The sequence below is a fragment of the Podarcis liolepis genome (assembly GCF_965112155.1).
Source record: "Podarcis liolepis genome assembly, chromosome: 17".
NCBI lineage: Eukaryota > Metazoa > Chordata > Lepidosauria > Squamata > Lacertidae > Podarcis > Podarcis liolepis.
In genome coordinates this window covers 18,684,877-18,708,924 of record NC_139571.1, presented here as the reverse complement: position 1 = coordinate 18,708,924, position 24,048 = coordinate 18,684,877, and the positions used below count along the sequence as shown (strand labels likewise).

The following is a 24,048-nucleotide window of genomic DNA, read 5'->3' as shown; positions in this document are numbered from 1 at the left end:
CAACAAAGATAATAGTTGGGAGTCCAAACAATATCTGGGGAGCACCATATTGGTTACCCCGTTTTAGGATATTTCCTGAAACAATTTATCAGACATTGATTGTAGGAGATGGCCTGAAATTAAATGAAACAGTAACCATGATGAAGCTAGGAAAGTTTGAGTCCAGTCAGTGCTGGGCGAGAGCTTCATTTGAGGTTCCCCACACTTGAGCTAAATGAAGCCACTGGATCAGGTCACCAGGAAGGGCAGAGGAGGTTGCAGTGCTTGTGGAATCCCCTCCACTCTGAACTGAACCTGACACTCTTCATTTGATTGTCTGCCTAAATCACAGCTGTTTACTCAAGCCTTGGAAATGATTTGGGGTCATGGTAAGATCATTCCATCAGCACAAGCATTTCTGCTTGCCGGACAGAATCACCAATGTGCTCTTCTGGGATTCTCCAGAGATGATGAGGAGTGTTTTGCAGAAGAGGAAGAAAACATCTCATTGTGCTAACAGCACTTGTTGTGCAGGCTTCTGCTAGTGCAACAACTTATTTGAATCCAGACCTAAGTGTTCAGCTTGGGATTCCTATAGATGGCTCTGTAAGCTGGGGCCACCAGCACAGGTCCTTTACCTTTTATTTTTATAGGACCTTCAGGCCCCTTACGCCCACTGGTACCTCCTATGGCACTCACAAAAGCTCTCAGTATTTATTTCCTCTTTTGTGCTGCCTCAGCCTCTTCAACCCTGAACAACCCCCCTTAAACATTTTTTTAATGATTGTGCAATGCCCAGAGTTCACTGGTTGGGCACCAACCCTCTCTTCTGTTCTGAAGCAATGAGATGTGCAAAGAGCTTCTCTTTGTCAGCGAGTGCAGCAGCAGCAGCTGTAGGCTCTTTTTTCCACTGACCAGGGCAATGCTTGCACCATTCTATGGCCACAACACTTGTTTTGTGTTCTGCTACACCCTACAGTAGCCATCTTGTTACTAGCACCCACTTCCTCAAAATTCCCAATGCTCTCTTGCCCCAAAAGGTTAGCAACCTCCATTCTAGCTTGAATTTTGATTTGTAAATTTACATGCTTGCATCATGAATTTTTTTCCTATCAAGTTCTTCTGTCTGATATACAGAACTATTTCAGTAATATTAAGTTTTATGAAAAGAAATGCCAAATGAGAGCTAAAGTGTTATAGTACTTAGAATGTCTCACAGCGCCCAGAAAGACCATGTTCAAATCTTTACCTCAGCTACAAAGCAAAGGAATGTGTGCCTCTGAGGGCTCCTTTTGAATAGCAGTCTATGAAAGATGAGGAACCAGTTAAATAGGTAAATTAGCCTCTTTCACTAAGTGAGCAGTCTCTCTGACTCTGTACTAAAGGGAAGATTTCTCATTAAAATATACAGAGCTGCCTTTTCTGCATAAACTTTATTTTTTTTAAACAAAATGCTTCAAGACAGTGTTTGCGACAAATGTGCATCAATAATTCCAATGGAAACTTGAGTTTCCTTAGTAAGATATCTACAATACCAAAAGCATACCACAGAAAGTCAGAGCATATTAAATTGGCACAATTAGCTTTCAAGAACAAAACCAACTTCTTTATAAAGGACTGACTGAATATACTCGTACGTAACATTTTAGCTGCTACAAAATGCTCTTGGCTTCTTACAAAACACAGCGAACAGACACTTTGGCAAACAACAACTCTGAAAACTATGCACAGACAACAAGAAGAAAATAGATTTATACAAGTGGAGCAATTTGGCAATTCTAAAAGAATGTTATTTTTCTGTCATTAACTAAAAAGTGAACATACAGTAGTCAGGTAAACATATGCTACGGTACTAATCCAAAACATACAAGCACTGTTCAGTCTCTAAATCAACTTGGTCTTTATATATGAAGTGAGTATTGCCTGTTAATACTGGGCCAAATGCTATCAGGATTTTAAATATTTAAAGACAAACGTTAAAGAGATTCTCTTCACAACTCCACAAAAATTGTACACATTAAAATACTATGCTTATAAAATTATTTTAAACTTTCCGCGATCTAGTTTTCAAATGCAAACCCTTATAATCCTCTTTAATATGTACTTTACAAAAATTAGGCTGCATTCACTCATTTTCAGAGGCGGCGCTCTTCGTCTTCTCCTGTTCTCTTCCATCACTCGACGTCCTAGTGAAAAGCACAGTACCAATGTATACTTCTAACATGTTTCAGCCATATTTTTATTGTATGGACATGCAATAATCTTACAACTGCTTTTGTATGAAGTCCGGGGGGTTGGGTGGAGTCAGAGACAGCCTGCACATATAGTGTAAGGTGAGACAGAAAATTAAAATGCAACCATCCCACTTTTCCAGGAAGCTAGTATTGTCAACATCCCAGTGTTTCCAAAACGTTGTATGTGAAGCATACTTTTAGTCGGAGTGAGAATGAAATGCTTTTTAAAAAGCCACCCTCTGTGCTTTGTGCACAAATCATTATTCTGGGAACTTAGCTTGGCAGATAAATCTGCTGCATCTATATATCAGGCATAAGCGAATGATGCAAATTACATCCAAGGTAATGTGGCAGAATTTATCATTTACTAAGAAAGACCGTCAAGCGTAGTGAGTCCTGAAAAGGCACCATGCACTCTCTCTCCTTTGGGTGGCTGAGCACTCCTGTGAGTTCAATCAGTTTTTGCATGAGCTGTTCTATTGGGGAATTGCTGTCTTAGGTCCACCCCAATCCTGCAATCCCAGGAACGTTCCCAGAGCAAAAAGGGGGCAAGTTCCATTTACAATGGTTAGAAGTGGGGTGCTAACTTCCCTATAACTTTAAAGCTGAAAGTATAAGGAAATAGTTATCCTTTAATTACAGCCAATCACCGATGCTAGTTTTTATGACTATATTGCAACACTGTAGGCCACAATGTAAATCAGGCATAGGCAAACTCGGCCCTCCAGATGTTTTGGGACTACAGCTCCCATCATCCCCAGCTAACAGGACCAGTGGTCAGGGATGATGGGAGTTGTAGTCCTAAAACATCTGGAGGGCCGAGTTTGCCTATGCCTGATGTAAATAATAGTTGTGATAATAAGAATATTTTTAAAAATAAGAGACATTTGTTTAACAAATAACTGAGAAGTATAAGTGATGGAAACAAGTATACCAATGTACCTTTTGTTCTCTTTAAAACTGCATGGAAAACTGAGGAATCACCATGTATATAAATGCTGAAATATTCCTTAGGGAAGAGGAGAATGGACTTCCATGGGATCTACTTTGTTTTTTCCTAGAACCCAAAGGGCTATCAGCTGGAGGCTAATGCAAAATAGTTGCTTAGAAAGCAGCACTGGCATAATCTTACAGTTAAGGAACACCCAGTGCACCACACTGGTGCATCCCAGTCCAGAATTTGTTTTCAGTACCAGAACTGAGTTCACAGCTCTTTCACACAAAATCCATTCCTGGTTCGGCATTCCCAAAGCTTTCTCTATTTCAGCAACTTAATTTTGGGGATGCAGTGGGAGGAGTGCTTCTGCTACTGTTAAACAACTGGAAATCGGAAATCTCTGAAAACCTATTGCAAGCTACCCAGAGACCCATCTGTAGATCCCAGACTACCTTCTGTTGTCCTCTACCTCAGGTTATTACTTCTTTTAAGATTGGAAACTACCCCTTACTTTTTCTTATTGCCAGCTTCAAGCTTCTCTCTCTTGTCCTCTGTGCTGTCCCCATTCTGCTGTGACTGGTTTGCGTCTTGTGTGTCAGAAGCACCATTCACTATCTTTGTGCCTTTAAAGTTAAAAGGAAAAACAAAACAGAAATGTTGCTCTGTCTCAGTCTTGTTTTTAAAGTAGGCAAACAGCAACAAACTGCTAATTCTGCAACAGCTGTGCCAGTGGCATTGTTATAACACGGGAAACTGCACTGTTAATGCAGAAATCTGTAACTACCAAAATGGTATTGTACTCAAAACAAGATTTTGTTTTTGTTATCTTCACATACTTAAAAAGCATGCAAGTACTATTATTAGAGTCATAGCTTCCAAATTTGTGGATTCTTGAACACAAATGCAACATCTTCTCAAATTCATTCATTCACTGTTTGCATATCATGGTTAAGCCATGAGGAATAATCCCTGGTCTAGCATTATGTCCAAACTGGGGATCGTGGTCTGTTTTGCTATGAACCAAATGGAAAGCCAAAACTTACCAATTGTAGCTTAGAGTGAAACAAGCAACCATCACAGGTCTGGGCACAACCCTGAGGTAGGAATTGTGGTTTATTGTTCCTGCTAGGGGAGGAGCAAAGCAGGAGTTCTGTGTGTTCAATGGTAAACCACAACATGAAAACTTTACCATGAAACCTAGTCTGTTGCTACCAATACAGCTAAAGTGTGCTGTGACTAAGCACTGGCAAAGGAGTGCTTTGTATTAAATTCAGAATTCCAGAGCTTATCCGAAACTGGAATATATACAGGAAATGATACACCAGTTAAATTGTGCTACAAAATAAATATTATTGATGAACTGCACACACCTGTTTGATCTTTGTCCTTTTCAGCTTTCTTGTTTGGTCCTTTCTTCCATTGTTCTTTGGTTTTGTTGGCTTCTTCGTGCTGCTTCTGTTCAGCTAGTGACTTATTCAATACTTGCGAAAGAACAGAATCCCCTTCTCCAACGAGAAACATTGTTTTGAATTTGTTGTAGAGCATAGATGATTTTTCCATGATAACTTGGCTGACCTTGAATTTCCGTATCTGTGACAGATATAGATAGACAGATAGATAGATATTTGGGGTGAGGAAGGAGATAGGTCAGTTAATATATGAGAATATAATCAAGTTTCTCAAAGGCACCTTGTATTTACTGAAACAGTCACCATCTATATACCAACACTGATATCAAGACTAAGAAATTGTGCTTATGTATCCATAATCAAACCCTACTCTCTTTCTCCTGCACAAAGTATTAGCAGTCTTGTGAGAACCCTGAAGTTTGCAGAAGTTGAGAAGCCACCCCAAAAAGCTTCACGAGAACTGCATTTGCTCATTGACAAATGAATATTGAATGACTGGGGTTTTGTGGGGTGGGGTGGGTACTGAAAACTGGGCTGGGAGAGGGAATGGAGTGGTTGGAAAAGGAGGATGGAGGAAGAGACACAAATCTAAAAAGGGCAGAAATAATGATCTCATTGCTTGGATGGGTTACTTCCTGGTTCATATCAAGAACCTATTTTTCTATGTCCACAGAGATGGAAGTTGGAGCTGCCCACAAAAACAAATGAAGGAAGCCAATACTTTGATGAAGCTGTAAATGCATACCAGTGTTCCAGCTTGCCTACACCTATAACAGTTCATTGAGAACTAAAGAATGCTGGCTGACAGATGGACAGGAATCGAAAACAGAAGGGGGAATAGAGAGGATAAACCCTGAAGAAAAGTACCCCATGGATCAACATTTTGTTGCAATCCCCCCATGTCTATTTTATTGCTAATTAAGTTTTGCAATCCTTGCCCGGCATTCTACTATTTTTAAACAAAGAAGTTTTACATTAAAGGATTCATGAACAGGCTAAACAATCTTCATAATTCCTTTATGAGAAAAGCCACCAATCTTACTTTCTTAAGTGTTGAAATCATCTCCGCATGCTTCTGAGCTTGCTGCATTGTTACTTGAAGTGAAGCAAGTTCATCCAACGCCTCAATGCACCTGTTTACATCCTAATATATGAAAACCCAAATGTTAAATCTCAAGGTGATGGTGGAGGGAACATCACTATTACACACAATTTTGGACAAAAAGTTGTAAAATTAAAAACACACAAGACTTCAGTGTGATTTTACAGCAGGAATATTTTAACTGAATGGGCTTAACTCACAGAAAATGGACTATTCTCTTGGGGCACTGTGTATATAGCAAACTATTTTACTCTGACATTCTGCATCCTCACACTAAACTTCATACAGTTAACACCATCTCTCTTATTTAATCCAAGGCAACTCAAATTAAGTATATCACTAAGTCAGAAAAGGACACCACTAGGCCAACGCAAAAAGTTGTTTCGTAAGAATATACATTTTTAGTGCACTTTAATTCACACACACAAACACACACTTTTGTCAGCTTTCAGAAACAAATGGTATTAGCACAATATACTCACAAGGTGGTCGATTTTGAGTGAGTTTTTAATTTCTGCATGTATCTTTTGAAGTCGTGAATCCATTGATGTTTCTAAATATTAAGAAACATATCTTAAATGATAGTGAATATAAAATCCATATGGGGAAAATGCCTTTGAGCAACTTTGAGTGAAATACACCAAAACTGATAAAGCAAAACTGGAATCCAGTAATAAAACTGCACTATTCTGACTGTACTCAAAACAATATTGGCATACAAATTTAAGCTGAAACGCAGACAATGCAATTTGCTTTTTCATAGCAAACCCAGAACATTTTAGTAAGACTTATGCTCATATAAAGCAGCAGCTTAGTCTTCTTGGCACATTCCTACGGACACATTTTAATGTATGAAGAGTACCTAGCACCTTAACGGTATCATGGATTCTGCAATGACACTATGAATAGAAACAAAGTCTTGACAAGCCATCGAGCTTTCATGTCATAAAGCAAATTAAATTCCTGTATGCTGTCAGTTCCAAGCAGATATTTAAAAGTTGAAATGACATTTACACATGTGGGAGAAAAGGGAACTGCAGAAAAACACACACCTGTGTATGCTTTCTTTTGGATATACCTCTGTAATACAAAATTTACTAAACATAAAAAACCTTTCACTACAAACCTCGTTTTTTCTCCATCTTCTTAGCTTCCGGTTTTTTGCCTTCTTCTTTGTTTTGCCTATAAAATTATCCAACAATTTAAAGTAAATAATTCTCAACTTTTGGAAGCAAATGAATATTCTTTAGAGACTTACAGATCAATCCTGGTGGTGGTAGAATCTTTGACAGAGCTACTGCCACAACTAAAGTCAGTGTCTGTTTCCATGTCTTCTTCTTTTTCTTCTCATTGACTACAATGGCAGTGGTGGGAATGGAGTTAACTATTTCAGCTACAGAGTAGGCTGGTGCTGTTTCGTAGTCTGTGTTAGGAGGCTTAGGATCCTGTGGATCTGCAGCCACTCTCAACATACCCATTTCCCTCCCTCCGCCCATGGAGCTCTCTGGAGGTGTACTGGGGGCCTCTGGTAATGTAACTTGTGAGTGTACACACTGTTATGAGAGCAGGTCTTTCCACCAGCTAAAAGGCACTTAAGTCACTTTCTACTGTCTTTTGGTTAGCCAAATGTGGGCTGTAGGATTTCAGCTTAAATAGTATTGACAAAGACACTACTAGACAAAGAATGGTAGAGAATCTTTCTTTTCTTTTAATGCCCTAGTCACATAACTGCTCAATTTTTACAAAAGCAGTTAGAATATACTCACAATTCTACTTCCATTTGCTCTTCCTGCTTACGTTTTCTCTCTGCTACTTCACGATCATGTTGGGCTTTTAAAATATTCCTTCTGTGAGGCCCTTGGATATTTCTTCCTTTTTTCTTCTGTACCATTTTAATTTTGAATAGAAAGGAAAACTGATTTTAGTAGCTGAAGCCATCAGTTGCTTCAGACATCTTGTAAAAATATATTTGAGCTTTCCCTGACTCATAAAAGTCGGTCTTGTTATTACGGAATTTCTGTTTATATGCTTTTCCAATATTGTTTTTATGTTGGATTCTTGTGCACTGCTTAGATTTTTAATATTACGCAGTACAGAAATTCTTTTAAACAAAATAACTCCAAAATAGCCCCATTATTTCCATGAGATCATCAATACCACATGATGCACAGAGCATATCATGTCCTTAAAGTATTTTTGCCATGTGGCACCAAGCCACTGAAGTTGGCCACGGCTTTACATTAAAATCAGGTCCTAACAGTTTACCTTATAAAACAAGAAAAATACATTTCACATGGAGCACCAGAAACTAGCTACAGAATATAGCTTGGCATGCACCAAAAGGTTTCCCTAACTGAAAGACTGGACAAACACATACTTTATTCCCTTCCTGCTCTTCTCCGTCTTCTTCAGAATCTGAGGCTGATGCTGATCCCACTTTGGAAGTAGTTTTCTTTTTTGGCTCAGCTTCCTTTTTGCCTTCTTTCTTATCTGGGTCTTTTCTTACATTGTCTTCTTCTCTTTGACTTTCTTCATCCCTTTTTTGCAGTTTTTTGGGTGGTTTTTCTTCAGCTCCCTTTCTTTTATTCTTATCTTCCTCGTGAACACTAAAAGCAATCCGAACCAAAAAAGAATACAGTGGTACCTCAGGTTAAGTACTTAATTTGTTCCGGAGGTCCGTACTTAACCTGAAACTGTTCTTAACCTAAAGCACCACTTTAGCTAATGGGGCATCCCGCTGCTGCCGTGCCGCTGGAGCACGATTTCTGTTCTCATCCTGAAGCAAAGTTCTTAACCTGAAGCACTATTTCTGGGTTAGCGGAGTCTGTAACCTGAAGCGTATGTAACCCGAGGTACCACTGTACATTTTCTTTTACCCTCTAGCCAGCTCAATCTCCTTTTCCCTATGAAAAGGAATTATTTGCATGCGGAACCGTAGCTACCAGGGGGTGAAGCCTCCAGAGGGGCATCATTGAGGCTCCTAGTGTCTGTCTGTCTGTCTCTCTGTGTGTGCGCGCAAATGAACAAGGGTGCCAAACTGGGTCTTTGACCTGGGTGAAATAAAGCCTAGTTTTGCCCCTGTTTAATGTGAACTAAGGAATGGTCCATATTCCTGACAGCCAACACAAAATTACTTACAGGAGCATGTGAAGCTACTTAACAGCTTGTGACTCACCATGAGTCCAATGATGTTTTCTGAAGCAGCAGCCTTGTGTGCTCCCTTTCATAATGAAGTGTTAATCACTTCATGGATCCAACCAGTCAATCTCCATCTAGTAGCTGTAATTATCCATGAACGATATAGATCAAGAGACTAGTGATGTTTCACACATGGGCCCTGCAGCAAGTTGCCCACCTCCTTCTATCCTATGTGGCTGCAGGGAATCCATTGCAATAGGGAGAAGCTGAGTTAGGAATCAAAAAGTCTCTTCTGACCTAAGACAAGACTTGGCTATATCTTCACAGGAACCTGCCTGAGGGTATAGGGCATGGCAAATCTGGGGTGAAACAGAGGTCAACCCATAATAGCAATATGCCCCTTCAAGCACTCATCTGTCAAGTCATTCATACATACTTGCATATTTGATGTAATTTCTATTTTAACCCATAGCATTCCTAACTCTCCATGTCAAATGCCAATGCTTAAAAACAAACTTACACATCACTCTCAGGAGGGCAGACTGGTTTAATCAATTTTGGTCTTCCTCTGGGTTTTGGAATCTTTACTTCAGAAGCTGATTCATAAAAAAAGTTTAAATTAAATTACAGCCTAACTATTTCACTTTAGCTGATCATTAAAAGATGAAATTAAAAAGCCAGTAGTGGAGCTTTCCCTTCAACCCAATTTTAATTGACTGTCTTGGAGAGAATCACCCCTACAAGATGACTAATTTAATTAATCCTAGATGCTGCAGCCCAGGATGTGTTAACCAAACAAAATATACTAATATGTAAAGTGTTATGAAAGGCCTAATATACTGGCTTCTTTGTTTTTCCATAGAGGCAAACAGTTGCAGTCCTTAATAAGCATGCTAATTTATTCTATACTAGAAAATGTACCAAACATACACACACACAAAATAATGCACTTTTATTAACATATGTTCTGTATACTTTTGTAACTCTAAAACTGGAGGTTTACAACAACATTGCTCCCAACTCCATAGATAATTATTAGCATAGCTCCCAAGTTTGCAGATACCAATGACATATATTATTAGATGTATGCCTATGGGATGACAGAAGCAAATTAACCATGCACACTACAATCCATTATGTGTTTGTATGCACAATGCTATCTTCCTGTCCCCATGAAGTTTTACCTAAATATTCCCATTTTAGCAGGTACCTAGACTCACAGCATAGGAATAAATTTCAGGGGGAAGAGGATAGATGTCTTTGTAAAATGCAGCTATCCCAAATATATTTATTAAAATACTGCAGATGGGCAGATCTCGCTGATCACTGCATTATTGCAGGAGTACAAAAATATACAGAAAGTTTACAACCCATTTTCAAAAGGGTATTGTACAAATGAAACAATGCAATCAAATATATTCACATTAGTACCAAATAGCACAGCTTCATATCTAAAACAATGTTCTATAATAATTTTGTATGATGACGTTACCTGTAGAAAGATCTTTAACTATTTCAAGTTTAAATCATCATTTTGGCCGGTGTACAGTATAAGCAGAATCAAGCAGTAGAGATCTCTCTACCCAATATAAGCACAGAAAATCAATCCAGGGAGATTTCTCCATATACAACATGCTAGTTTATCATGTGTGGTATGGGGTGGTTTTCTTGAGGGGGGGGTGTTTTTCCTGCTGGGATGGAGGGGAGGGAGGAGAAAACATATTTCAACTGACTGCATACATTAGGAACAGGTTACAGGCTCTGTAACTTACCAGCTGGCCTTCCTCTTTTAGGACTTGCTTTTGGAGCCGTAGGCACTGCACCTGTTGCTGCCACTGCTGCCTCTTCAACTTCTGCTTGTTTTTCAGCCTGTATTGAAAACAAGTTTCTTCATTTAATTTGAACAAACTGTTCCAAATGTTGGAAGAGCTTATGAAAAATGGATTTTATATACTATACAGCATAGCATGTCTGGTTCAGACTGGAAAGATGCAAGCTGAAGTCCCTATTCACTGGGACACTTTGAGTCTGTCACCAGATCCTAAGATCCTGTGTGTGCTGCTCAGGGAAAGGGAGCTCCCACTGCTAGCTGATTAAAGAAGACACAATTTTCCCCAATGTTTCCTTTTCCACCTGAAAATCTGCTTCAGGGGGTAAAGAAAATAGACTTTAAAGGGGGCTCCCCCCCCCATTAGCAGGAGCTCCACTTGACCAAATATCATTATGTATCTCACCCACTGTCATGGAAGGCAGGGTAGGTGAAGGGCAGGAAAAAAAGTGTGACTGATAGTAAGAGTCCAGAAAAAGGACTGATTTCATACACACAGTGGTACCTCAGGTTACATACGCTTCAGGTTACATACTCCGCTAACCCAGAAATAGTGCTTCAGGTTAAGAACTTTGCTTCAGGATGAGTACAGAAATCGTGCTCTGGCGGCACAGCGGCAGCAGGAGGCCCCATTAGCTAAAGTAGTGCTTCAGGTTAAGAACAGTTTCAGGTTGAGAACGGACCTCCGGAACGAATTAAGTACTTAACCCGAGGTACCACTGTATTAGCAACATTTTCTGAAGTAATGAACTTTTTGTAGTAATTGTTAAGGTTATTTTTGTGTGTCTTCTCATAGGCAACCAATGGTTTCGAAAAACAATTGACAATCCAACCTGTATTTACAAAACTATAAAAGTTCTAAATATTACCTTTCTTTTTCTCCCCCTCCTAGCCACCTTAGGGATAGGTGCATCATCTGATTTCTCAATATCCTAAGGGCAGAAATAGTACTAAAATTAACTGTAAAAATTGTTGGTGTAATTTCGAAATTCTTAAGTTTATGCTAACGCCCCCACCCACCCCATGGAATTCTACATGTCCCAAAGAACATGAGTTTAAGGGATTTCTTTTGCTCAAGCAGCAGCCCACATGCTGAATGGCAAACTACCTTTGAAAGGGAGAAGATTTTTGACAGCACTTCATATAGCACAAGGGACTTGCCATTCAAGGAAAAAATACTAATTTATACACTTGGAAGTGCACAGCATAAACAAATGAGATTTGTTTTAGATGTGTTTAGGTCTGAGGCACAATAATAACTTCATCAAATTGCACAGCTCAAATCTATTTAGCTAGCTATACCTCAGTTACATGGATATTTAAACTAGTTCTGTGCAAACTAACTACAGCCCCCTGAAGCAATTCCAGCTCACCATTGTTTGTAGCCTTCTCTCATCTCTAAGCCATTGTTTGTATGTTACACTGGTTAGGTGAAAGCTGATAAACTGCAGTTCCTACCTGTGCCCCTGGGGTCATGTATAAAAGTTTGGGCCTATGCTCCTCCACTTATACACACCAGCACTGCCTCAGTTACTAGCTAGGATGGTCAGCAACAATAGCATCGACTCCTCCCACAAGGAGTCATGTTATCCTGCCAGTGTAGGAATGTTCAAGGGGTGAGGCAATAGCTTAGTAGTAGTACATATGCTTTGAATGCAAGAAGACTTAAGTATGAGTCTCTGTCTTCTTCAATAAGAGCATCAGATGGCAGATATTGGGAAATACCCGTTAGTACTGGTTTTAATGAACTGAGGCTGTGCTAACCAAGTCAGGCTCACATTGCTGCAGCTCCCCAAATGCCAGTGTAACAAGTGGGGTGAGCACCCAGCCAGAGGATGAGGTAATCCCTGTGTAGCTATGGCCTGGTTCACATGTAATGTTTCAATAATAGTTCTATAAGCAGCAAGGAGGTGTTGTGAACCTTTCCTTCTGTACTGCTGGGAGGACAGCTTCAGCTGTTTCGTTTCACTTTTTATAAAATGTGTCATTTCATATAAACCATACACTCTAGTTTGTTTAATGAGCCAGCTTTATAACCCACATTTTTAAGTTTACTTACTTGGAAACTGATCAGTTTATTTTAAACAAAAATCTAGCAAGCCAAAATTTGTTGAAAGTTGAAATTAAACTAGGCCTTGCATGGGGGGGGGGCAATCAAGCCTCAGAGAATGCAGAGGTTCCTTTCTGCATATGCACAGAGCACTAAATCATGGTTTGGCATTAAATACAAACACCTCTCATGTCTACTTCCTTCCTTCCTTCCTTCCATTCCTGGATTCAGAGGTGCAAAGTGGAGTTGGCGCTACTTCTAACTTGTTCAGTAAGCAATCTGCATAGCCCATCTGCATCGGACACATCCTCACTATGCAATTAGTCTTGTGAGCTGTTACCAAACTTTAAAGAAGAGGGGGTCAGTCCTGGGAGTTGGAGACAGACCCGCAGCAATGTGCACTAATGGAGAAATGGTAGCACAAAAGAGTGCAGTATAACAGTGGTAGCAATGGTCAGAGAGAAAAAGTTACAAGAGAGGACAAGGGGTTCAGAAAAACCTGTCACTAAAAAGAGAGGAAAACCTTTGTTGTATTGTGTACAGAAAGAAAAAAGTATTTATGCAGAGCCTAGGTGCTGCTCAAATTGGGAAGCTGTGTGTGACCCTCATTTTCTACAATTAAATGTAAACTGGGAACAATAAAAAAGAACAACAATCCAAATTTCTCGAAGTCACATACTTCATTAGGTTTTTCTGAAGAATCATCATCTTTCGAGATTTCCATCTCTTTTTCTTCTATTTCAACTTCAGAGGTTATATTATCCTGCTTAACTGAACCCTGGGAATAAGATACAAATAACATTTTTTAAAATTTACATCTATGTAAGGTCGGTATAGGTGCCTAATGATGAAAGTGCAGTCCTCATGAAGCTACATCAGAATTTGTTTTTGAAAGGCAAAGTAAACATGGTTAACTGTATCCATATGATTTTTTTTTCACTTTCCAAAAACTTGTACTAATATAGATTTCCTAATCTGGGACTGGCAGACACATATAAAATATGTGATAAGAGGATCCCAATGAGATATAGGTTCTGTGATGGGATGATGAGCTGCTTGTGCGTAAAAGCGTAGTCCCTCAGAGTCTGTGCAAGTTCACAAACCTCTGTCTGTGACGGAGCCCCTCAGACATGGCTGCTCTAGTCACTTGCAGATTCCGACAGTGGTTGCTTTCGGAATCGTTTCCAGCATAAAAGCTCCTTAACGGAAACACGTCTTCTGGACTCGCGGCGTGACAGTTTCCGGCGAGGAGTGGGTCTCCCTATGGGAGGCTCAGATACCTCCCCACTGTTCTCGCTGGACGTGTCCCTGACCCCTCCCTCTTGCTCGCTTTCCCTCAGAGATCCACCTCTCCCCCTGCTGGTTCCTGCTTCAGCTGCTGAGTCTCTCCCAGCCTCCGTGAGCCCTTCCACCAGAGACCCACCTCTCCCCCTGCTGGTGCCTGCTTCCGCTGCTGAGTCTCTCCCAGCCTCCGTGAGCCCTTCCACCACCTGTTCCTCCGATGGCAGTTCCCTGACAGGTTCAACCCTAAAAATCCTCATCCAAGCTGTCAGAAATGCTCTCTCCATAGGTACATAACTTGTACCTTTTTAATCAACCTTTTCTTTTACTAGTGGCCTGTAAGGGACGTGTCATTGTAAGGTTACTAGGCATACTGGCACAAGTGTCTCAGGTTGCATTTGAACCCCAAACTCTAACATAAGTAGCAGGTATCTGAAGTTCCCCTGTTATCATCATACATTGACCATAATGCCCAGAAATATTCTGTGCCCCAGAACACTCTCACGCAAGAGAAAGTCATCAGCTCTCTTAACTCAGAGCTGAACAGGCACTTGAGCATGGTTGTGTGCCATCTATTTCTTTGGGATTCAAAACTTTTTCAATAATACACATTGGAGAAAAACGTCACAGGATGAGCATCAGTTTAGAAGGTTAACAAGGCTTTATGTTCTGTATACAGGTGTAACTACGGTATATGAATATGGAAATGGTGTTTCCATAAGCTCTGACACTCGTCACGGTACCCTGTTGTGCCAGAAGCAGTTTAGTCTTGCTGGCCACATGACTCAGAAAGCTGTCTGTAGGCAAACGCTGGCTCCCTCGGCCTGAAAAGCAAGATGAGAGTCGTACTCCATAGTTGCCTTTGACTGGACTTAACTCTCCAGGGGTTTTTTACTTAACTAAAAGAATATTAATCTGGTGCATTAATTGTATTCTTTTTGAGGCTGGCTAAAAACTTTTTTGTTTAGTCAAAGCTATCTAAACAGCTTTGAGTTTTTTTGAATTAGCCAGTATATAAATCTTGTTAAATATAAATGAACATCAAAATTGCTTTGTGTAGAATTGTGTAGAATTGCTTCATGTAAGCTGTGCCTTGGCTACTGGAAGTGTGGAGCTTCTTTCTGAATCACAAGTGCTGAACATTCTGCCCCTCCTGTGTTCAGGACACCAGTCTTGTTCAGTCCACAGATAATGAAGTGATCTCAAGTCAAAATCACCACATGGCTTCCTGCCTCATCTTCTTGGGATCCTGATTCCCAATTAATTGTTCCTATAACCAGTGGCGGAGCTTCATGCTCTGGCACCAGGGGACGGAGAGCAGGCGGGGGTGGGGCATGCTGCCTGCGGGGGTGGGGCGTCCAGCGCAGGCGGGGGGCAGCCACAATGGAACCCCACCAGGATCGCGCTGCCAGGGGCGGCGCGCTCCCACCGCCCCCCTCTTCCTCCGCCAGTGCCTATAACATCTATGATGCAATGGGCATTAAGGCTCTCAGAAAGCAATAAAGCAATCAGCACAACTAGTGATCTATTCAACACTTAACTAGATTTAATTAAGTGCATATATAATTACTTTAGCATTCAGAGTTGTTAGCAGAAATAAACAAAGCCCTTTGATCACGTAAGCAAATACCAAAAGTATGGAAAACAAACTTGACACTAGTGCTGTTCTATGATAATCCCAATTCACCATTAATCAAGTAATTTGACTGTAACTCCCTTTAACAGTCCTTTTGTTAGGGTTCATGAAACGGCAGCATATTTTTGAAAGGGGAAATACAGTGGTACCTCGGGTTACATACGCTTCAGGTTACATACACTTCAGGTTAGACTCCGCTAACCCAGAAATAATACCTCGGGTCAAGAACTTTGCTTCAGGATGAGAACAGAAATCACACAATGACGGTGTGGTGGCAGCACGAGACCCCATTAGCTAAAGTGGTGTTTCAGGTTAAGAACGGACCTCTGGAACGAATTGAGTACGTAACCAGAGGTACCACTGTATGTAAATTGCTTTTGGCAGGCTGGGAAGAAGCTAAGGGGGTCACATAAGAAATCCTCTAGTGTTCCAGTAATCTGACCTCACCTTAACAGAAAATAAGCAACAGGAATAAGAATAGAGCTACCAAAGACTTCAAATCAGGTGGAGAGGTGATTACCTCCAAAAGCCTAAACAGAATTCAAAGGAGGAAAATGGTCCAGTTTTCATGTCTCCACCATCCATTTGCAAACAACTTCCTTCTTGCGTCTGTCCTCATAACCTTAATGAAGATGTTCTGGTTTCCTAAACCAATTTTCTATTATATCCAATGAAGGAAACTGATTTACCACCGCCTTTTCCTGTCCATACTGCACTTTATACCCTCACCTTTGCCCTATCTTTAACATTACAAGGTGATGGTATATCAAGTTATACTCAGAGTAGACCCAATGAAATAAATTCTTAGCCACTCATGACTAACTTAAATCATAGAATTGTAGTACTGGATGAGATCTTGATCACTTACTTTAAGAGCAGTCAGCTTTTTCCTTTTGGGCACCATTTTTTGTTCATTTTCCTCCGTAGTATCTAAGCTAGTTTCTTCAGCAGTTTCTTTAACAACTGTAGGGCTAATAGCTGGATGGGGCTATGGACAAAAATATTGCCAACATATACGTAAATCAGCAGGAAACAAAGACACAAGAGCAGCAATTTCAAAATTGGGTGATTAAAAAACAATTAAATATATGCAACGTTTTTATACAACACTTCATCATATCAAATTTCAGGGTAGCATGCTGCATAAAGCAAATATTAAAAACACTATACAGAAAACTTCAGTGATTAATGGAACAGTTGTAATAAAATTTACTCAAAGGCTCATTGAACTCACCAGGGTTTACTATGTAATGAATTTAGAAATCCACCCTACAATTAAAGGACTGCATTAAACATAGCACTAAATAGGTTGTTCAGTCAACGCAAGCATTTCCTTTGGGGATTTTCGTAAATGTTATGGTACTAACCTAGAAGCATACTGATACTTCCCTCATTGGCTACGTAAGGACCAGCACTTGGAGAACTGAGTTTGCTGTAAGGATATTTGGGGTAGCCAATGTAGCATCTTCTAAATGTTGCTGGATTACAACTCCCATCATCTCCAACCACTGATCATGTTGGCTGGGCATAATGGGAGTTTGAGTCCAACATCTGAAAGGTTCCACATTGGTTACCTCAAGTATATACAATTCTTGTCTTATCAACAAGCCTTGTAAGAAAGGTCCGCAGCTGCTGCCACTCACTTGTTCTACAAGAATTGTGCTACCCATTTACTCTGGCAGGGGCTGCCCTTCCCTGTGGAAGATAGCTTCTCAAAAAAGCCTGGGATTGACCATTTGCTTAACTGTGAGCAGGTACTCTAAAAAGGAATAGTAGTCATGTGAGAAGACAGGTAGGGGCAATGGCATGAAATGTCCAATTCAGTAATGGGGAACCTGATCTATTAAACTACAACAGCAGCGTTCTGATACCTATGGTTCCTGATAACATCATATTGGCATAATAGGCTCAGGACACAGAACAGACACTGTCAGGTCAATAAGGTACTAGAAATAACTGACTAAATTGTTAGTCTATACACATTAGACAGTAACTTACCTGCTGAGTAGAAAATTTTACTTTTGGATTGTTCACAATTTCCCACAAGCCTTCATTGAAGCCTTTCCTTTTATTTTGTTTGCCATATTTGTCTTTGTTTTCCTCATAGGGGAATATATCTTTTGGTCCCAAAAATGCTCTACAAAGAAAGTGAGACACCCAAATATTCAAGGTACACTCCACATTTCTTATTAAAACTGGTAATTTGAATAGGAACCGTTTACTAGTTAAACCTATTCTTTTAGAATAGCTTTTCTGAGTGTCATTATTAGCATTCACTAATGAATATAAAGGCTATAATTTCTAAAAGACTTGGACAAATTCCTCACGAGCAGTCACAGGTAAATAGTAGAAGTTTTCTCATACACTGGTAACTGAGAACCTAATGTATTCAGTGCTATTTATTCTAAAATTATCAGGAAGAAACAAGGTAACCAATATTGTAGATATTTAGCACTCAAATGCCCCCAAACAACAATATATGCAGGAACAAAAACAGAATATCCTGACTTCATATACATAGGTCTCAGTAGGCTGTAACCACACACATGCATTATTTTGGGATTGCAATGTGGAAGTGAAGTCATCCCCCAAAATGAATTCATAATATTCTATCCATTTTCCTATCCCCGACTCTCCCCATCACCACTAATCTTAAGTGGCATTTTGCACATTCAACAGTGCTATTGTAGTGAAAAGTGCTATATCAGTTTTGAAGTTATCAGGGAAAGGATTGAAATTTGACAGTAAATATGATACTACTACATGTCACACTGGAATACTGTGCCTAGATCTAATAATTCCAACTGAAAAAATAACACTGTAGCATTGGGCAAGCTACAAAGTAACTAAATTAGGAGGGAGAAACTGCAATTTTTAATAGTATATGATCCAGGATCATAAAACATTGATTTTATGCTTTGATGCTAAGCCTCCACTTTGGCATTTGCTACAATAAGACTGCACAAAATGTTTGGAAGGCCTAATTCTCAAAGAACTGTGGGTCATGGTGTAAACAGATGCTGGGTCTAACAAAGTATAATGCACATATTCCTTTCCCATTTTCTTTCCAGTCTCTCTCCACAATGTCCGACACACTGTCTGCTACTTTCCCCACTCATTTCTGCTCCACAGTCTCTTCGATGAGCTGGACTGGAAAACTGCTCCAGGATGCAAAGACCTGCAGGAGAGGCCACTTCGCACTAGTTCTATGCTATGCCAAATAACTACCCACAATTCTCAAAACACTTCGCCTCAGCTCCCATGAATGCAGGGTGTACTTTTTGGACAGTTTTGTGATAATAATAATAATAATATGAGGGGAATAACTCATAGAAAGCTTATTAATAATTAAATTTATATTCTTTGAGTTCCCTTCATCTGCACATCTCAGGAAAGTTCACAGCATATACAGGATAAAAACACAAAATACGCAATAAAAACAAGAACAAAACCAAAACAAACCAATAATCCCCTCCCTGGTGCAAACACATTTAAAAGTATGTAGGATGTTTGTCAGACCAAGGCCTGGTTGAAGAGGAACATTTTCACCTGACGCCTAAAGGTGTATAATGAAGGCACCAGGCAAAGGGGATATTGCCTCTGATCATGGAGACAGTACACAGCCATCATGATAGTATCCTCGATAGGCTTATCCTCCATGAATTTGTCTAATGTAATTTAATACTATCCAAGGTAGTAGCAATTACTAAATATTCTGGTAGTGATTTTTACTATGTACCCTGTGAACAAGTATTTTTTGTCTATCTTGAATCTACCAATATTCAGCTTCATTGGATTCTAGTATTATGAGGGGGATAAATCCTTTTGTCTGTAAACATGACACATCTCTATCATGTCCCTCCTCATTTGCCCTTTTTCTGGACTAAAAAGCCCTACATGTTGTAATCTTTCCTCACAGAGAACTTGGTTAAGTCCCTTCATCATTTTGGTTGCCCTATGCTACACGTTTTTCAGCTCTAGATTATTCTTTTTGAGGTGCATTGACCCACACACCAGCCAATAAGAGCAGTAACGGTTGTTCTTTGTTTCTGTGGGTTTCAACTTCCAGGGACTTCAAAGGTCAGAACTACAACAAAGAACTCACACCTCCTATCAGCTATAGCATGACAAGAAGTCCTGGTCATGTACTGACATACACTGTTGATTGTGGCAAAATTAAATAACTACAAGTGTAATATAATACAGGATAACAAACAGGGTTCTGTGTTTAGAAAACAAATACTCTTTAGACTAAGCCTGGGAAAAGATCATTTTCACTAAATTAACCCAATGTAAAAATGATATTGTCATGCCTCTGTGCTCTAAAATATGTACAATCCATAGTTCAACAGCCAAGTAATTCTACTTCAACCAGTATAGCTTTGTAACTTTAGGACTTACGTTTCATGTGTGCCAAAAAAGAATATAGGCATTTTATTTGTAGGTGGCTTGACTGCTCCATCAGGAACTTCATCCACCTAAGAAAAAGGGGGAAAGCAACATTTACTCTAAACGAAACACTTTGATTTAGTAGGAAACTACTAAAAGGGGTAAAGAAATCACTGGTGGTTATAATGTGAAGTAGGTTGAAAACAGAAGATCCCATCTATATAAGATGTTAGTCATTGACCACCAAAGACAACAGATTCAAAACAATTTTCTCTTAAACTGCAATCCTATGTGTATTTAATTGGGAGTAAACCTCACCGAGCAGAGCAAGACTTATTGAAAGCAAACATGTATAGGATCATGCTAATAATGAGGGAATGACTCCCTGCTAATTCTGACATTGATTTTGTTGGCTGCTGGAAGAAGGTATCTGTTTGCCTCCCAGTTATAACTGCCCAGCATGGAGGCACTTCTTTTAATTAGTGTGGTGTTATCCAAAGGGACCACTTTGTTTAGGTAACAAGCACCATCCTTACAGTTACAAAAGAGCATCAAATTAGCTGTGACAGACAGTTTCACAGGGCAAAGCACTGCAAGGTGGAATTTATTTATTCTTCACTTAATTTATACTTCAAAAAAGGTACTTTAAAGGGACACTACAGTGTGAAACAGTTTAATTAGAACTTATGAAGAACTGACCTGGATCCTGCAATTATCATCTGAGGCTCTTCATGGGAGGTCTGGAGGGGAGCAACACAAGAACAGGCCTTTTCAGTGGTGACTCCTGACTTGAGGAATGCTCTCCCAAGGAAGGCTCACCTGGCACCATCTTTATCTAGTTTTAGGCTCTAGGCAAACTGTTCTCTCTACCTGGGCTTTTGGCCCTTAGTTTGAAGGGTTTGGTTTTTTTTAGTATTTATGGCCGTTTTTGGAAGGGCAGGATCTGCTAGAACTGTATTTTATTTGCATAGATAAGTCTTTTATTTAAAGGTTTTTATTGATTGGTTTTAGTTTTGTGTTGTATGTGTAAGTCACTCTATTTTCTTTTCTGCTCTGTGTAAATTCTTTTCTATGTATAAGGTGACCAAGTAATAGTAATAATAATGAAGTTGGATTCTATCCATTTTGGTCTGAATAGGGACAACAGTAAATCTAATGATTGTATTATCACAATAATTGCTATGGTGAACAGTCACCATTCTTAATTTGCCTTCTTTTAAATGCAGATTTAATCACAGACTGCCACACTTGCTAACTGATGCATGATTCCATAAAAGCTTATGCTAAACTTGTTAAATCTTCAGGTTACAAGACTTTGATGAACTGCTCCTCAGATGTCTTAATTTTTTATAACGTAGCCAGCATAATGTGGCATGTGGTTAGGTGAATGTGAAGAAAAGAAACCCAAAGGATCCACGCTGAACTATTTTTATTTATTTTGGCAATATAGTGCTATGGAAAAAATGTCAGATAAGATTACAGGGTGGGCAGTATGAAAAATCATTAGGATCTGTGATCTAGTTTGTGCACCTTTGAATGCTGGTCTGTGATTCTGTGTCATGCAGAATTGCCCCAAATCTATTTTTATTTTTTTGTCTTTGGATAAATATTGACCGGCTTCCAAGCAAGTCTTTCGGTACTGGTAAGGAGCATCTTACTCTGACCTTTTCCTCAACAGGCCCCAGTTAGTTCTCTTTAGCCATTTCAAATTCAATTTTCAATTAAAAATGTTATTAAAGATTTTCCTTGGTTACAAACCTACACACATCTTCTGGTTTTTTTTAAATATTTTGATGTGAGACACTAATGTTATAGAAAGCATAAATCTGGGGAAGAAGAGAGCAGGGAAGAGAGAAGGGAGGGGATAGTAAACTTTCATCCTTTTACATAGTTTATTCTTAAAACAACAACAACCCAATATGCCAGCGTTACTTTGGTAGGTTCTATCTGTTATTTTCCCTTGGCAATGACCACCCCCCTGCCCTCCTCCCACCTTACACTGTATACAACATCAATGTCTCACATCGAATGTTGACTGGTCAGTAGAAAAGACTCTAGACTACGACCTGAAAATAAGAGACAACACACATACTTTTCTAACCCAGACATCTTTAGGTAGATGGATAGGTATATTTTTTATTACAGACACATGCAACCCAATGTGTCCCTACTAAATTACCCAAACTAATACCAGTGTACTGGCAAACTAATGCCAGTGTACTGGAAAAAGCAAAGATCACCAGTGTTGAAGCAATGATTCTTCAACATCAACTTTGTTGGACTGGTCATGTTGTGTGAATGCTCTTCCAAAGCAATTACTCTATTCCCAACTTATGAATGGAAAGCGTAATGCTGGTGGTCAACAAAAGAGGTTTAAAGACTCTCTTAAGGCAAATTTTTAAAAATGTAGCATAAACAGTGACAAGTGGGAAACACTGGCCAGCAAGCGCTCCAGTTGGAGAACAGCCTTTACCAAAGGTGTCACGGGCTTTGAAACAAAATTAAAAAAAAATCCTTCCAGTAGCACCTTAGAGACCAACCAAGTTTGTTATTGGTATGTGCTTTCGTGTGCGTGCACATTTCAGATACCATGGGCTTTGAGGACATTTGAACTCAGGACACAAGGAAGAACCGTGCTAAGAGGAAGGATCGGTTGGCAAACCCTCACCAGGATCCAATCCCGCCCAGAAACCTATGGTATGCCCCCACTGTGGAAGGACATGTGGATCCAGAATTGGCCTCCACAGTCACTTCTGGACTCATTGCTAAAACCATGTAAATTACCCAAAGCTACGCCATGAGCAGGTAGCGCTCTCAGCCATTCACCTGATTTGGCCCAATCCATTTGCCCACCAAGTATTTGGGGGGAGGAATATAACCCTTTTTTTGCAGGTCATTAAGACCACCTAGCTGAAAAACACACACCCTGCGCCGAACCGCAGCATGTGGGCACCTTGCAATGTGATGGAGAAGTCACTTCCAGGGACGCCACGAACACGCCCCCTCCCTTCCCAAGAGAGAGGCCGGCGGGGGGAGGACGAAGCAAGGGGAGGGAGGCAAGAGGTCCGGACGGGTGAACCCCGAACAACCCGTGGAAAAAAAGCGAGTGGAGGGGAAGGGGGCGGGTTCCCCACGGACGTTTCCCCCGCCCCGCGCGCGTGAAAAGCGCGCTCGTGGGAACGCAGGTGAAGGAGGGATGGATGAGGGAAGGAGGAGGCGGCGCCTTACTGACCCGGGCTGGCCAATGCGGGTAGCCTTTCATCTTGGCGAAGATCAGGTCCCCGGGTTTGAAATCGTGGCTCATGTTCTTGCTGGTGCTGCTGCTGCCGCCGCCGCCGACACGCGAAAACACCGTCCTCACGACACTCTTGAGGGAGGACACAAGGGTTGGGGAGGAAGCACAGCGTCTGAGGTAACCGCAAACACACACGCACATATATCGGTATACTATATCGGTATAATAGTCAAGGTTTCCCCCTCAGGATCCGCCTCCCCGGTGCTTCCCGAGGCCGCCAGGCCAGCGCAGCCGCCTCTTGCCCCGTTTTGGCGGGAAGGGCTCTCTCCATCGCTCTCCGTGTGAGGGCGGGAGAGGAGGAGGAGGAGAAGCCGCCGCCTCTCTTTTCCCTCACCGGACCCACCTCCCCCCCAACCTCCCTCGCCTCACGGAGCCCCAACGGCCGCCAAACAGCCGCTTACCTGCCCCGCGCACGCGCGCGAGAGAGACCCGCGCGCCCCCCTCCGCGGCGCTCCCCCTCCCTCTCTCTCGTTCCCCCGCCCCTCCCGCCCTTTCGTAAGAGGGAAGGGAAACAGCGCAGGGCTCGGCAGCGCGGTTCGCGCAGGCGCAGCCGCCCCCCTCGCGCCAGCTGCCTGAAAGCGCGCTCGCTCTCTGTCTCTGTCTCTCTCTTTCGCGCCTGAGCTCGGCGGCGTCCATCCGTATGGGGGGGGGGAGAGAGAGATAGCGGAGACACGCACAAATGTTGAAAAGGCGCCTACACACTGGGGTCTCCCGGGGCAAGTGTCGCTTCAGCGGTCCGTGTGGGTGAGCAGGAAGGTTCGGCGCTCGCA

The 24,048-nt window shown here is 40.9% G+C and overlaps 1 protein-coding gene across 2 annotated transcripts; it reads right to left on the bottom strand.

The window, feature by feature from the left end:
- Positions 1-1,393: 1,393 nt before the first annotated feature.
- PSIP1 (PC4 and SRSF1 interacting protein 1) lies at positions 1,394-23,853 on the bottom strand. Of its 2 annotated transcripts, XM_083482259.1 has the most exons (17): positions 23,680-23,853; positions 23,216-23,390; positions 19,996-20,072; positions 17,593-17,731; positions 16,463-16,582; positions 13,357-13,455; positions 11,497-11,559; positions 10,572-10,668; positions 9,320-9,395; positions 8,039-8,267; positions 7,428-7,543; positions 6,788-6,843; positions 6,144-6,214; positions 5,602-5,703; positions 4,521-4,740; positions 3,662-3,773; positions 1,394-2,165 (listed from the first exon to the last, which is right to left on the bottom strand). In XM_083482259.1, the coding sequence occupies exons 2-17, from the start codon at positions 23,285-23,287 to the stop codon at positions 2,105-2,107; spliced, it is 1,710 nt and encodes a 569-aa protein (XP_083338385.1). In that variant the 5' UTR covers positions 23,288-23,390; positions 23,680-23,853; the 3' UTR covers positions 1,394-2,104. The 2 variants fall into 2 exon arrangements, with proteins under 2 accessions (XP_083338385.1, XP_083338384.1); XM_083482258.1 differs by lacking the exon at positions 23,680-23,853 and having other exon boundaries at positions 23,216-23,653.
- Positions 23,854-24,048: the final 195 nt, after the last annotated feature.